This window comes from Melozone crissalis, unplaced genomic scaffold, assembly GCF_028551555.1.
Source record: "Melozone crissalis strain CALT ecotype California unplaced genomic scaffold, PUWL_Pcris_2 ptg000023l_1, whole genome shotgun sequence".
NCBI classification, from domain to species: domain Eukaryota; kingdom Metazoa; phylum Chordata; class Aves; order Passeriformes; family Passerellidae; genus Melozone; species Melozone crissalis.
The window spans coordinates 20,972,858-20,985,851 of NW_026535801.1; the positions used below are offsets into that span (position 1 = coordinate 20,972,858).

At 37.2% G+C, this 12,994-nt stretch overlaps 1 protein-coding gene across 4 annotated transcripts in view; it reads right to left on the reverse strand.

Moving 5' to 3' along the window:
- Positions 1-12,994, reverse strand: part of RAPGEF4 (Rap guanine nucleotide exchange factor 4) — a 140,848-nt gene that overhangs the window by 30,903 nt on the left and 96,951 nt on the right. For all 4 annotated transcript variants that reach the window (XM_054277604.1, XM_054277603.1, XM_054277605.1 and 1 more), the window contains 6 exons: positions 12,020-12,080; positions 11,207-11,283; positions 9,956-10,102; positions 8,556-8,671; positions 5,636-5,724; positions 3,349-3,427 (listed from right to left, as the gene is read on the reverse strand). In XM_054277604.1, coding sequence (XP_054133579.1) covers positions 3,349-3,427; positions 5,636-5,724; positions 8,556-8,671; positions 9,956-10,102; positions 11,207-11,283; positions 12,020-12,080 — 569 coding nt within the window. The remainder of the gene's footprint in view (positions 1-3,348; positions 3,428-5,635; positions 5,725-8,555; positions 8,672-9,955; positions 10,103-11,206; positions 11,284-12,019; positions 12,081-12,994) is intronic.

The window sequence follows — 12,994 nt, forward strand, 5'->3', positions numbered from 1 at the left end:
TAATGTTATTCCAAATTACATAGTAACATGTAACATTAAAATACTGACACTCTCCCTCACAGCCATGTCCAGCGTCCTTGCATCCTTCCAAGATGAACTTTCAGTTGCTGTATCAAAATATTTTAAAATACTAATTGGAAAATAAAAATAGTAATGAGGAATACAAATTACATAAGGTATTTATTCTAAGCTTCTAATTTAGAAAAAAATCTCTAACAATACTATTAATAAAATGCAATGGGGAAAAGTACCTATTAAATCACACTTTGAAATGATCCTGCGGCCCAAAGCCCTAGGGTGCTCATTTGACTGACAAACTTTCAGAAATCTGCATTTTAATTTGGAAAGGTTTAAAACTAGCAGAGAACTAAACATGACAGTACAATTAAGGCAGAAAGGCAGAAGGTCATAAGAAGTAAATAATTCATTCTAAGTTATGTGCTCCAATATCTTGGGGAGTAAGTTTAATATTCTACACAGTCATTTTTCTCATGCCATATTTACCTTTCAAACACTATAATTATTTAATGCATTTTTACTTTCTTATTAACTGACTCACCACAGGCACTTGTAATTTTTCTATATTTTTACTGCTCATTTACATTGATTTATCTTTTATGAACATTATCACAGGGAAATTCAATGAAAGGTTCTCACATTTTTATGCGATCTTCAGGATGGGATGCAGCTTCACTACAGACTGCAATCAGAAACAAACTGTGATGTACACTTGCAACAAGTGTCAGATAATTGCCAAATATTTATCAACACCAATATGGTTAGGGCTCAATATATACATATATTTCTAATTTTCCCTAGCATATGCTAAGAAATTGAAGCAATTCTGAAGGCTGTTCTTCCCTGTATAGGAAGACCCAGCTACAGCAGGAGCTGTGCAAGATCATTGCTACAACAGAATGCAAAATTTTTGGTGGCACGATGGTAAAGGAGAAATGTACTGAAGAACTATCATCTACAGAGAGCAAAAGAGGACTTTATTCTTTCCAAGTATTTGGACAGTGGTACTTTAAAGGTGCACTCTTGCACACATGCTTACACACAGGCACTAACCCAAGGTCACTTTTGGAGTTGCTGCTCTATTTCAGGTTTTCTTTCAGGCCTTGTCCTGCCTCCATCTGATAAACTGTAGCTCTGAGAGTTTCTCCATTTCTATGCTGTGAAGAAAAGGGGACAAAGGGGCCTTGGTCCAACACACAGGAATTATATCTGATCCAGGACAGGGGAGCATGCTTTGCTTCCCTATAAAACAGAAATTTGGTTTTTTTTTCATATTGCAGGATCTATTCTATAATGACTGAAAAAGACTTGGCGTGCAGAAGGACAGGACAGAATAGGCATGGAATCCACAGCAAGCAATAATGTTACTTGGACAAAATGGTTCATCTGTCCATTCTGTTCAGGATTAAAATAACTTACAAATGACTGCTGTAAAAGAAGTGAAAGCCCAAATAATTTATACTCTGTACTATGCTTGACAGCACTTCAGTGGTCAAGCTCTACTCATACTTGCATGCAGCCAGCTAAAATAGTATCCTAAGTGGGTGTAGGAAAATAGACTTGTTTTGATTCAAAACTGGGAGCTGAAGTAAAAAGTCGCCGACTGAATCAACTTTTCTTCTTTTTCTGTTTTAATTTCCTCATTGAGCATAACTAATCTCTCCTTTGTCTCACAGCATTGGCAAACACTTTTGTAGCATGATTTTGCTCCAAAAAGATGAGCTTTGTCAGGAACCTTTCAACTCTAACAATAAATTTCAATGGTACAATCAACAAAGCACAGTTAGCTTTTCCATATTCAGAATGAACCAAATAAATAATAATTCAGCTCCAGGAAAGCTAACACTAAAGCAGTAGGATACCAGTTACTTCCAGCTCCTCTCTGAAAAGAATTAACACGATGCTTGCCATGACCCACTGAAGACCATGGTCTTAGCATCCTCTCCAGAACAGATTTCATCACAACTATTTATCCTTAAGTGTGATTATCCTTAACTTTGATTACCATAAAAGCTTTTCCCCTCTAAAGAATGAGGTACATTTTACTTATGGGTCTGATTTTCCCAGTTGTTGGATAGAGGTATTCAATTGTAACTGTGGAAAGAGAAGCCTGAATCTCAAATGGATTGACTGAATAATATGAGCTAAGTGAATCAGGACAAAAAACCCCAAACATTAAAAGTGTTGCCCTTTCTTCCCCTCTGAATGCTGTCAGCAACAGCATTTCATAATACTTTTGATATCCAAAACAATGTGATTTTGGAAATGTGTTTGTTTCAGGTGTGTGAACAATCTCCTACAGACCAGTTTCATGGGTCCAAAGGTTTTCAAAACAATTACTCTCCTCGCTAGGAGTAACACAAATGGATTCTCAAGCTTGCCAGACAAGGACACAATGCTCTATTTTGTGGTTTCAGGAGGTGAGCTTTCCCAGATGTCACTCGCCCCACTGAGCTTGAAGGAAAGCACTTTCACACCATTGCGATTCAAAACAAATAAATAGGGAGCTGAAGTTATTATACCCCTGTCAAAATTCTATAAAACAGAAAACATTATATGTTTATTTAATGTTCCCAGTCACTTGATAGCTTCAAGTCACTGTGGACAAGGAAAACTCTCTAGGTCCAACAGCTCCTCAAACTAAACAATCTGCCAGTAAGTGACAGATGGACATTTCACAGACTCCTGTGAAACATGCAGAGAGGATGAGAATCATCCCCAGCTCTCAATGCTCTCCACTATTAAGATTTCATCTCCTAGTATTCACATCCAATTGAAGTTTCTTACAGTTTGTTTGCATATGCTATAGACTATTATTACAGATTATTACTACTTTTTCATAACAATTATGACAGTGCCTAGGAACTACTTACCCACTGCAAGTTCAGGCAGCCTCTTGCTAGAGGCAGTTCACAGTTTGCAATCTGTTCAGTGGACCACTGAAATCACTAAGCCATAACCGTCCCAGTTAAAATGTAAATGCTGTAGTTCAGCAAAACCCAAAAAAGACAGGGAGGATACAGGAAGAGTAACCCAAATTTTTATGTAAGTTCACTTGTTTGGTGGAGGGACAGTACATTTATTTCCCTTGGAACAGCAATCAGCACAGGAAATAGAGAGTTTTCATGGTCTGTACTGTATCTCATCATGGGTAATACACTATCCATTTCAGAGTTGTTGAGCTATGCACAGCTGCTGGTCTGACACTGAGAATCTACTCACAAGGCACAGCCTCCATGGGACATGATGTACTTCCTGACAGAGGGAATCTTCACTTTCATCACTGACAGGTATAATGGCTAAAGCAACTTTACTCTTAAAAAAGGATATTGTGCCATCAAGGCTGGGCAGAGCTGACTATTTGGCATAAAAACACAGTGCATCATAATAAAATCATTTAAAACAGAATCTGTGGAAAAAAGAGAAATAATATAGTCAATTAAACCTCTGTAAACAGCTAGGGGATTGTCAAGGATGAGATTTCTTTCACCTGAATGATCTTATTAGCCCTCTGCAGATAATTAAGTGGTCTTTTTGCACTTTCTTTGTAGGCATTAGGTACAAAAAAGGGTAAGGAACAAATATGAGCTAAAATATTAATCTTTTAGTCTTGTCTGCATGAATTTTATTGCATTAATTTTATTGTTAACAGGTATTTGCCCGGGGTCAAAGAGAAATCTGGGACAGCAAAAAGCCCCACATCTGTGCTGAAGTGAAATATTTGGATATATTTCTCTACAAGTGTGGAATTCTATGCAAGGAAGAATTTGGCCTTTCACACCTGGGTACCTAAAAAGAGCTGTAACATTTGGCTTTAGGAGTTACACTACCAGGCAGCACACTTAGCATATCCCACACAGGAAAAGGCAAATAATTTCATTCTTTGCTGATTTCCTAGCACTGAGTAGAATGCCTAAAAGAGGTAAATGGACAGTCAAATTTCTGGGTTTATTTGGATTCAAAGGTATCACAGCTGCTACATTTACATTAAAATGTATATGAACAATATGACTGACATTTCTCTGGCAAAACCCAGCACAGTATTTTTTCTGCTAAAATGACCTGTGGTAGTGCTGGTGCAAATCCCAGTTTGCCTTATCTTTGTATTTGTTACAACGAGAAGGATTTATAAAGCCTGGCTGCAGAGGCCAGAATGAGTTTGGCAGGCTTATATGGAATCACTGAGAAACAGTGAACACAATACCCCAGGGTATTATTTCTACAGTGCAACTTCTGAGATAACAGAAACATTTACAAACATTGTAAGGAATGGCAGAAGAAATACGAACACAACTGTGCAATATAATATTACGTCATTACTTCCACTTCCCATATGAAAGCATCTCTCAGTTGACAAAATTCACCTCTGGAAGGGCAGCACTTTTTCAATGTAAGACCCAGAGCAAATTGGTTTTTAAATACTCTTAAATTAAAGAAATGCATAAACAAAAAATTCCGTTTTCCAGCATTCTGTGATCCTATATCCTAAAACTAATTTACGAATTGTGACACATTATATTGTATTGGGATATAGGTACAATATTGTCACTAGATGTTTTGACAAAAAGTTTTAAAATATTTTAAAAATAATTTGTTTTGAAAAATATATAATGCGTGCATACTGCAGATGGCAAACTTGTGATTATATGGCTGCAAGCCTGAAGGAGAATACTCTGCTTGCAATTCTAGTAAACAGGTATCTATGAAAAGGACCTCTTTTATTTCTGTCTTTAAAGTAATGGAAACATACACTTTAAAAGGACTTCTGTAATTTTTCACTAATTCCACCATTTATGGACCACTATAGATGTTTCTCCAATACCGTGAGGTCAATCACAGATTAACTGGATTTAAGAACACTTTTGAATATGTACTTAGCAGACATCTATAGTGCAAAAAGAACTTGCAAAAGCAACGTTACGTAGTTTAATATGTAGGTCTGTGCATTACTTTATGAGAATTATGAGGATTTTTTGTGTCTGATTCTTCAAAAATTAAAGTACTTACTAAATTGTAAGTCTGCAAATATCTATATCCCTAGATGTAAATTCTCTGTTCTCTTTACACTAATGAAAAGCAGCCCACTAAGTGTAGATGCAGCAACCTGCATTCTTGAGACAGAGTTCATGCTGTGCCAAGTTCTCCATTGAGTAACAATTCTTTTCCCCCTGCATATAGGAAAATATCACAAACACAAAATTTAAATTGTGATATTTTAAATGTGATGTCAAGATTTGAGAATACTTATATTAACACAATGTAATGTCTGGAGGTATCAAGCTATTTCACAGTGACCTCCAGAACAAGGGGTACCATTACTAATGGGGTACTCTGTCCAGGCCTTATGGTTGTGCCTAATTAAAGTCATAAGTGCTGGTCTGGCACCTTGGAGGATTTTGCTATTCTACTATGACCTTAAAGGACAACCACAATAGAGCAGGCTTGGAAAAGTGGATTCCTATTTTTAATTCTGGATTTCCTTAGCTCTCTTGAGGTTGTTTTAGAGCAGCAGACAGTTCTGAGAAAAACCACCACTACAGGGGCTTTTCAAAGCAGTGTTCCCACAGCAAATCCACCTTATAGGGTAATAGTAAAACAGCTTCTGCCATGTAGGTACCTGTTGCTTCATTTAAAGTTGCTTCAAGGCGCATAGTTTCTAGAAAGTGCTCTAAAATTTTCTCTGGGGTTCCTGACATCACAATATACCTGAGGGAGGGAAAGGAGCAGTTAGCATCTCACAGCCAAAAGAGCTAATTGAGAAATAACTGTGTACCAGCAAGAAGATCAGGACTACTGTGCTGCTGTGTGCCAAGCTCTTGCTCTGACCAGAATCTCTGTGTGCTTAGGGCAAAACCCCTCACAATCTTTGCTGGCTTCCCCCCGTAAACCTTAGCAGTAACATTCTCCACCCTGCCCAGGGATGAGAGACAGCCCCCTCCCACACAAGCACTTCAGTACAACACCACCACAATCACACCACAATCAGCAGAGCTGCAATGGTCCAAACTCAGAGAAGTACAAGCAGAAATGCTCCTCCACTGAGAATAAGTATCTCAGTAACAACAGCAATTTGCAGTCATAAAAAGGTCTTAACTATGGTCTTAACAGTTTCAGACTCACTATGAGCCTGAAATAAGAATTAGTGTGTATCAGTGTCAGAGCAATGAAACAATTTCCTTCAGCATCCCTGACACAGGTTGGTCTGGGAAGGTGGGGGCAGATAATGAAATAGCACGCTGTATCCTCAAATTTGTGCAATGCCTTGCATAGCTGAAGTGTTTCAAGTAGATAAACTGAGAATTGTACCATTTCCTGCAATTAGTTTAGTGAGGTGAGAGAACTAGTGCAACAGCCAGGTTTTTCTGCTTCATGCAAAAACACTGGCAAGATTTTAAGTACCCACAGAATATCATATGATATTGGAAAACTTGTCCTGTCATCTTTTTTTTCTCTTTTCTCATGGATCAGATTTCTTTATATTTCCCTTCATTCTTTCAAACTTTGCTTTTTTTTTTCTTTTTTTTTTTTTTTTTTTTGGAATTCAACTGATAAAGTATGAAACTTAAAAAAAATAAAAGAAAAAAAAGAAAGAAAAAAACCCTGAGAAGTGAAGATACTCTGCTCCTGCTGAGAAATAAGTGGTGGAGCTGAGCTCCTGGGAGCTCCTCCTCACTTTGAGCACTGACCGTCACAGTTCTTTTACCTGCCAACCTCTTTGGAAGAACTGTATTGATGTCCCAAGAACACAAACACTTGTTAAGCCAGTGCACATTCTCACAGAGACACTAACCAAGTATCTAAGTGAGTGAAGCAGAGAAATCACAGGTTGCTGTACTCTGAATATGAAAGTGGAAATGAACAGTGAAGTGACTTGCAGGGCTGCTGAATTCATGCTGCATGAGTGTGATCACCCATAAAGAGTTAGATAAGTGATAACTTCAGAGCCAGTCCTCCCAAGTGAAACTGGCACTGAGTGAAAGCACAGCTCAGGGAGCTGGGTAGGAGCTCTGTCTCCTCTGTAGAGAAGGCAGTGGAATCCAAACTGTAACCAAAGGATCTACTCCCAAAATGAAGATTCTCCCAAGGCCAAGATGAGAAAATTAGTTCTTTCCTGACTACACTGCCAACAAAGTATTAACAAAGAATCCAACTGGTGAAAAGCAGACAGTAAACCTTCAGGGTAACTTCCTCTTTTGGATAACTTATGTCTATTGGTCATACATATCAGCAAAAGCTCCCTTGCTGGCACATTTGTAGTACCCAAAACCTGACCAAATGAGTAAAATATTTACAGAAATGAAATTCTGAACTTTACCTGAAAATATTCCTGGTATGTAAGGCCTAACTTAACCATAAATATCTCTGGCTATTTTTATCAAATTCTGAAAAAGAAAACGTTAAATAATACAAGTAACACTGGTGCAAAGAGTCTGAAAGGAAGGCAGTGTTTCAAAATTTTCAAATGGAACTTTCACTTTTGGAAGCATGAAAAATGTGTCAGACCCAACAAAAAGGATTTAAACCTATGACCAAGTTGCTGTGAATTGCAGTTGCTGATGCAAATCCACTGGCTATGGTCAAGTTCCCCTCATTTGGGCAAAGAAAAACTTCTGTAAGAGTACACAGTTACCTGGTAGCATAGATTGTTTTTCTGGATGTTTTAATAGATCAAGTGAAAAATAAAATAGAAGTTCCTGAAAAATGTGAAATGTGTATATAAAATGCAAGGAATGGCTTATGCAACCTTCACAGATCTTTATAAATCTTTGCATTCAGTCATGAAGTTAAAATAAGTATACAAAATCCCAGATGAGAAAAAAACTGTACCCAAAGTATTGCACAATAAATTGGCTCTTTTTTAAGAGAAAGTGAGGTTCAGGGTAAAGGATTCAAAACTTGTTGAAATTGTTTGAATGCTTCTGAAGAAAATTGTGTATCCATTTGCAAATAACACATTCACAAAGCCTTTAGGGGTTTTACCAAGGTTCAGAATGATAATAGCCTCACTCTACTCTTATCACAGTAGTATCCAAACAGAATTGTACTTTTTCCCTTTCAGTAAGAAAGGAAAATATAGTTAATATTGTTATTACAGTGCTAAACTATTCTGTAAGATAAGCTCTGCAACTTTCATTGCATGAGATCTTTGTATTGTATATAAATTGTGCAGCATAGCAAGCTCTTCTTAGCACCTAGAGCTCAAAATACAAAATAAAGATACCTGTACTTAACAATAAAACAATGTATTTTCCTCCTATCTCTTACATCTCCATGCTTAGTCTATTTGGAAGCTGTTTCTTGAGGTAAGTGTTTACACTGAGATCTTCAGGGAATTATTGTGCAAAGACATAGAGCTGGTGTGCTGCTAGAAATGGATATATTACTGATTATGGGACATGTGCTGATGACTAAAAACAGAAAACCTTTATATGCACTGCAGTCTTCCACCGAAAGGGAATATGCTATTGTTTGGATAATAGTACCATTTAAAAAGGTTAATAATTGTCTGGCATTTGCACTACTGAATGAAAACATACTTGTGCTGCGGCTGTGAATTTCCTTGATTAGAAATTCTGTTTCCTGCTGGGATTTTCTCCAACACCAAGACATCTTGGTCATGTTCTTTGAGTCTTACTGTATTTGCTTCCACATCCTGCAAGACAAGTTATTTTTAATAAATGTGACTGTACTTGATTTGCCTGATTAGTTACTCTTAACAAACTGCATCACTTTCAAACACAAAATACTTGTGTTGGTTCTTTCCCTCTGTATTTATCTGTCTTTATTCTGTTTTTCTCACAGGCAGAATCAAGAAGGAAGCACTGGCACCGAGGCAAGAAACAGAGAACTGTGGGAGAGATTAGAGCAAGAACTATATTAAAAATTTCCATTTTATAGAGATGTCAAATTTAAAAAAAAAGTTTGCTGGAAAACAGTCTCTCCCCAACTTGCTGTAAATAATGTCGTCTCTACCCCACTTATATGCAAATACTATTTTCTCCAATCTGACTTTTCTCTAAAATAAAATAATAATAAAAAGAAGAAATTAGCATTTAAGAATAGAAATCTTAGCTCAGTAAACTGTTCATTTTCTACTACCAACTCACTCAGAGTAGAAAAAGAAAAAAGTTAAGTATAATGTGCATTCAAAAAACACAGGTAAAAATTAGTAAGACCATGGACTTGGATCTTCTTTGAATTATAGACCAAAGCTTAATCAGTTTTAAGTCTCCACAGCCAACCCAGCCTTACTCCCAAAGGGATCCTCATTCCCTTTGGTACAGCAACCACAAGTCATTTTTATAGTGGAATACCCTTTCTGGACTGGTTTTATTGCTGCAATACTGGGCATATACAGGTTAAAATACAGGACAATGCTAGTTTTGACTTCCTCTACTAAGAATGACCACAAAATACCCTGAATTTACAGAATTAAGTTGGACTTTGGAACACATTTACCCCAAAATTAATAACTGTCAAATTAGTCTGGGAATATCTTTCTAGAGTTCTCTGAGAAAGGCATCTGTAACTTCTGCCATTTGCCACTTGATTCTGCCCTGAAACTCTTGAATTTAATGTACCTGACACTGACCTATGTGGGAGAAGGGATGATCTTGTTTTTTTTTAATATTTGGACAGAATATCACTAAGAAATCCTGAATAGCATGAGGAAAAGCTGAGCAGGGCAAATGCTAGATTATAGAATGTGAGAGACAAGATTCCATTTGGTCATATTTTCATGTCTGAGCTGGGAGCAGAGAGAGGAAAGGTGATGAACATATTCTTTATGTGACCTTCTAGACTGTCTCATCTCTGTTCCACGATTAGGCACACTACAAACAAGGTTATCAATATTAATATATTCATAGAAATGATAGCCTCTAGAAGAATTTGCAAGTTCTGATATGACACTGAGGGCTGCCCTTCCCACTCTTACCCTAAGGATCCTGTTGAAGTCCTCCTTATCTACTCTCAGGAAGTGGCAGTTGTCTTCCCGCAGAACAATGGATGCTGCTCTGGGAGCATCATTCACAAGTGCTAACTTGCCAAAATCATCTCCTTCGTGTAGAGTACATACCACACCCTGCACAGAGCAAAACATTTACATGCAGAAACCCATCATTACTCTGGATTCTATTGAAAGTCCTTGTACAAACACTGGACTTCACAATCAAACACCAAAATAAATCTATTTGGCAGGAAATCAACAGCCAAAATAATGACTAGGAAACAATACTGGATAGCTGGTTATTACTATTACTAAAGAGAGGCAAGAACAGAAAAGAATCAGCTTGTTCCCTGAAACTGCATTCAGCTTGAAGGACTCGTCTCTTCTCAGCCTGCTGAAGACAGAAAGCTGTTGACTATTTTGTTTTGTATTTATAGAGGCCCTAAAAAATAAAATCAAGTTTGCAGAATTAACATGGAGCATATCTCCAGCTGTTGTACATCAGCAGTGCTCTGTTTCCTCCAATTCACAGTAACAAAGAATCTGGCCCACCCAGTGATGTAAAAAACATGGCTAAATATGTGTTACTGAGGAACAGACTTAACACTAGGGCCCTTGTGCTAGATTTTGGTGAAATGCTTTGTTTTCAAATGGAGGATTCTCAGTCACTGAATGAGAAATCAGTGAGGAGTGAGGTTTAAGATTCAAGGGATTTCTGTGTACCAATATCTTTTTTGCTTTGAAAAATCTCTCTCATAAACAGGAAATTTCATAAAGATGTTTTTTGGTCTACAGCTTAAGTAAAATGAATAGCTGGCATAAATCTGGAAGAGCTTCAACCTGAGAACCACCAGTCACAAAGCAGTACTTTTGTCTGACATGCATGAGAACAGTTAGTCATCCAAATGCACGACAACACGGTGGTAAAGGGATGGGGCAAAACCCCCATGAGAGAGAAGTCTGGCAATCCACCAAATTCCAGCAAATTACTTTGTCCTAAAGATACTGATGTAACTCTGATGGATTACAGTCAGAAACTGAGTAATATATCCCAAAATTATAGAGCAATCTACTGGAAGTATAATCAGTAAAACCACTGGATCATTTCTTAATAAAATTACAATCTATTTGTTTTGTCAGACAAAGCAATTTCACTCTAAATTAAACTGTATTCCTTCAAAGTTTACTCTTACAATTTCAATAATAACAATCATACAAAATAGCTTCTGAAAAAAATACCTTGCCATAAATGACTACGTTTACTGATCCCTTTAGGATAATGTACCAAGAAGTACCTTCTTCTCCCTGATTAAATACTACAAGAGAGAAAAGATTTTATGGTTAGAATATAATTATTCAAAATATAAATGGGCCAGATTCTTCACCCAATAAAATTCAAGGTAATTCTACAGTCATATAAATGTCTACCTTATAAAAGGGCATACTATGATTTTAAAAGCAACTGCCTTCAGAATTTAGAAAAACAATTCATACCCATATAGTTATGGTATAACACTGATGTGAAAGTTGCTTTTCTTTTCTATGACAGCTCCAATAACTACTTTATCAATATGTCAGGTTATCAATTACTATTAGCACACAGGTTGGATCCCACTAGTAGCACCATGTTCTAACCCAGTTCTCTAGTGACTGTAAATTTAATATTCATTTGCTAAAATGTCTTCGTATTAACATGCCTGAGTAATCTACCATTTTAAATCCTTTATTTTGTGAAGGAAGATTTTTTTTAAATACAGGATTATATTAAAATACATTTTAAATAGAGATTGGTCAAATAAAAAATTCTAGATAAAAACACACCCAAATTGTAAGTGATACATACACTCAGCCAAGGAAACAGAATTAATTTTGGTATTGTCCCCGCATTTGGTAACAGACTAAGCTATCACTTATTACCCTAGGTTTTAAACATGAAGTGACAATCAAGTTTGAAGAATGCATCCAAGTTTTGCTCTTGTCATTTAAACATTAGGAATTTATATATTCATAGCACAGGTAAGAAAGAGATCTGACAGGATTCCATTTACTTACAGACTGTTCCTGCTTTGGGATGTGACTCAAAAATGAGGACACCTGCTAATTCCCGTTTTACCTTAAAATAGAAAGAGAAATTATAGTTATTATATGTATCTCATTCCTCCTGGTGATGAGGTCACATAACATAGCCCCGTTGTACTTTCCTTCCCTCTGCATCATTGATCAGTTGTTGGTCTGCTTCACTTGATCTCCTAATTCCTACTGATTTGCTTTACAGAGCTACAATTCCTGGCTCCAAATGGCTCAGACAAGGGCATCTTTAAGATATGGGTCTCCACATCTTTCTTTGTACACATACATGTGAAATGACCATCAATGATTAACAAGACAGGAAGTTTCAAATTGTAGTAGTTAATCTGTTACAGAAGATAGCTAGAGATTGTCAATTACTGCATGGAAATATTCCTGTTCTCTCCTGAGGAATCTGGTTGAGACTGAGGTAAGTCTGTGCTTCTGCTGTGTCAAGCTGTGAGGCACAGCCATCTGGACTTGCTGAGTCCCCTCTCTGCCTGACAGCTCCCCAGGCAAAGCATCCAGCTCAGTACCTCTTCCAGGAACAGGACGCCGCCCTTGGTGTCAGCCAGCCCCCTGCTGGGGCTGTTTTGCCTTCGGTGTGATCAGCTCTGGCTGACTGGGCACTTGTCTCTAGTGAGACACTGCTTACAACTGCTTTTTGCCACTGTAAACACTGTGTTCTGCCACAAAATAGCAGTAGCACTAGGAATCTTGTATGATCCTGAGTTCTTATGTGTTTTATGTTTCTCTTCATACAACCACAAGTCTCCAAGAACTTAGAGGCCAATTTCCAAGCAGCAGGATTCACTTATTTGGAGCATGTCAGCTGGTGACAAGCCATTTTTCAGAGGTACTACAATGTAACTTAATCATGCTAAATACAGATCAAAAGCTGACCTCAACATCTATTTACTAGTAGTATTTTCACACCACTGTCTCGCTTGTTTAAATTAA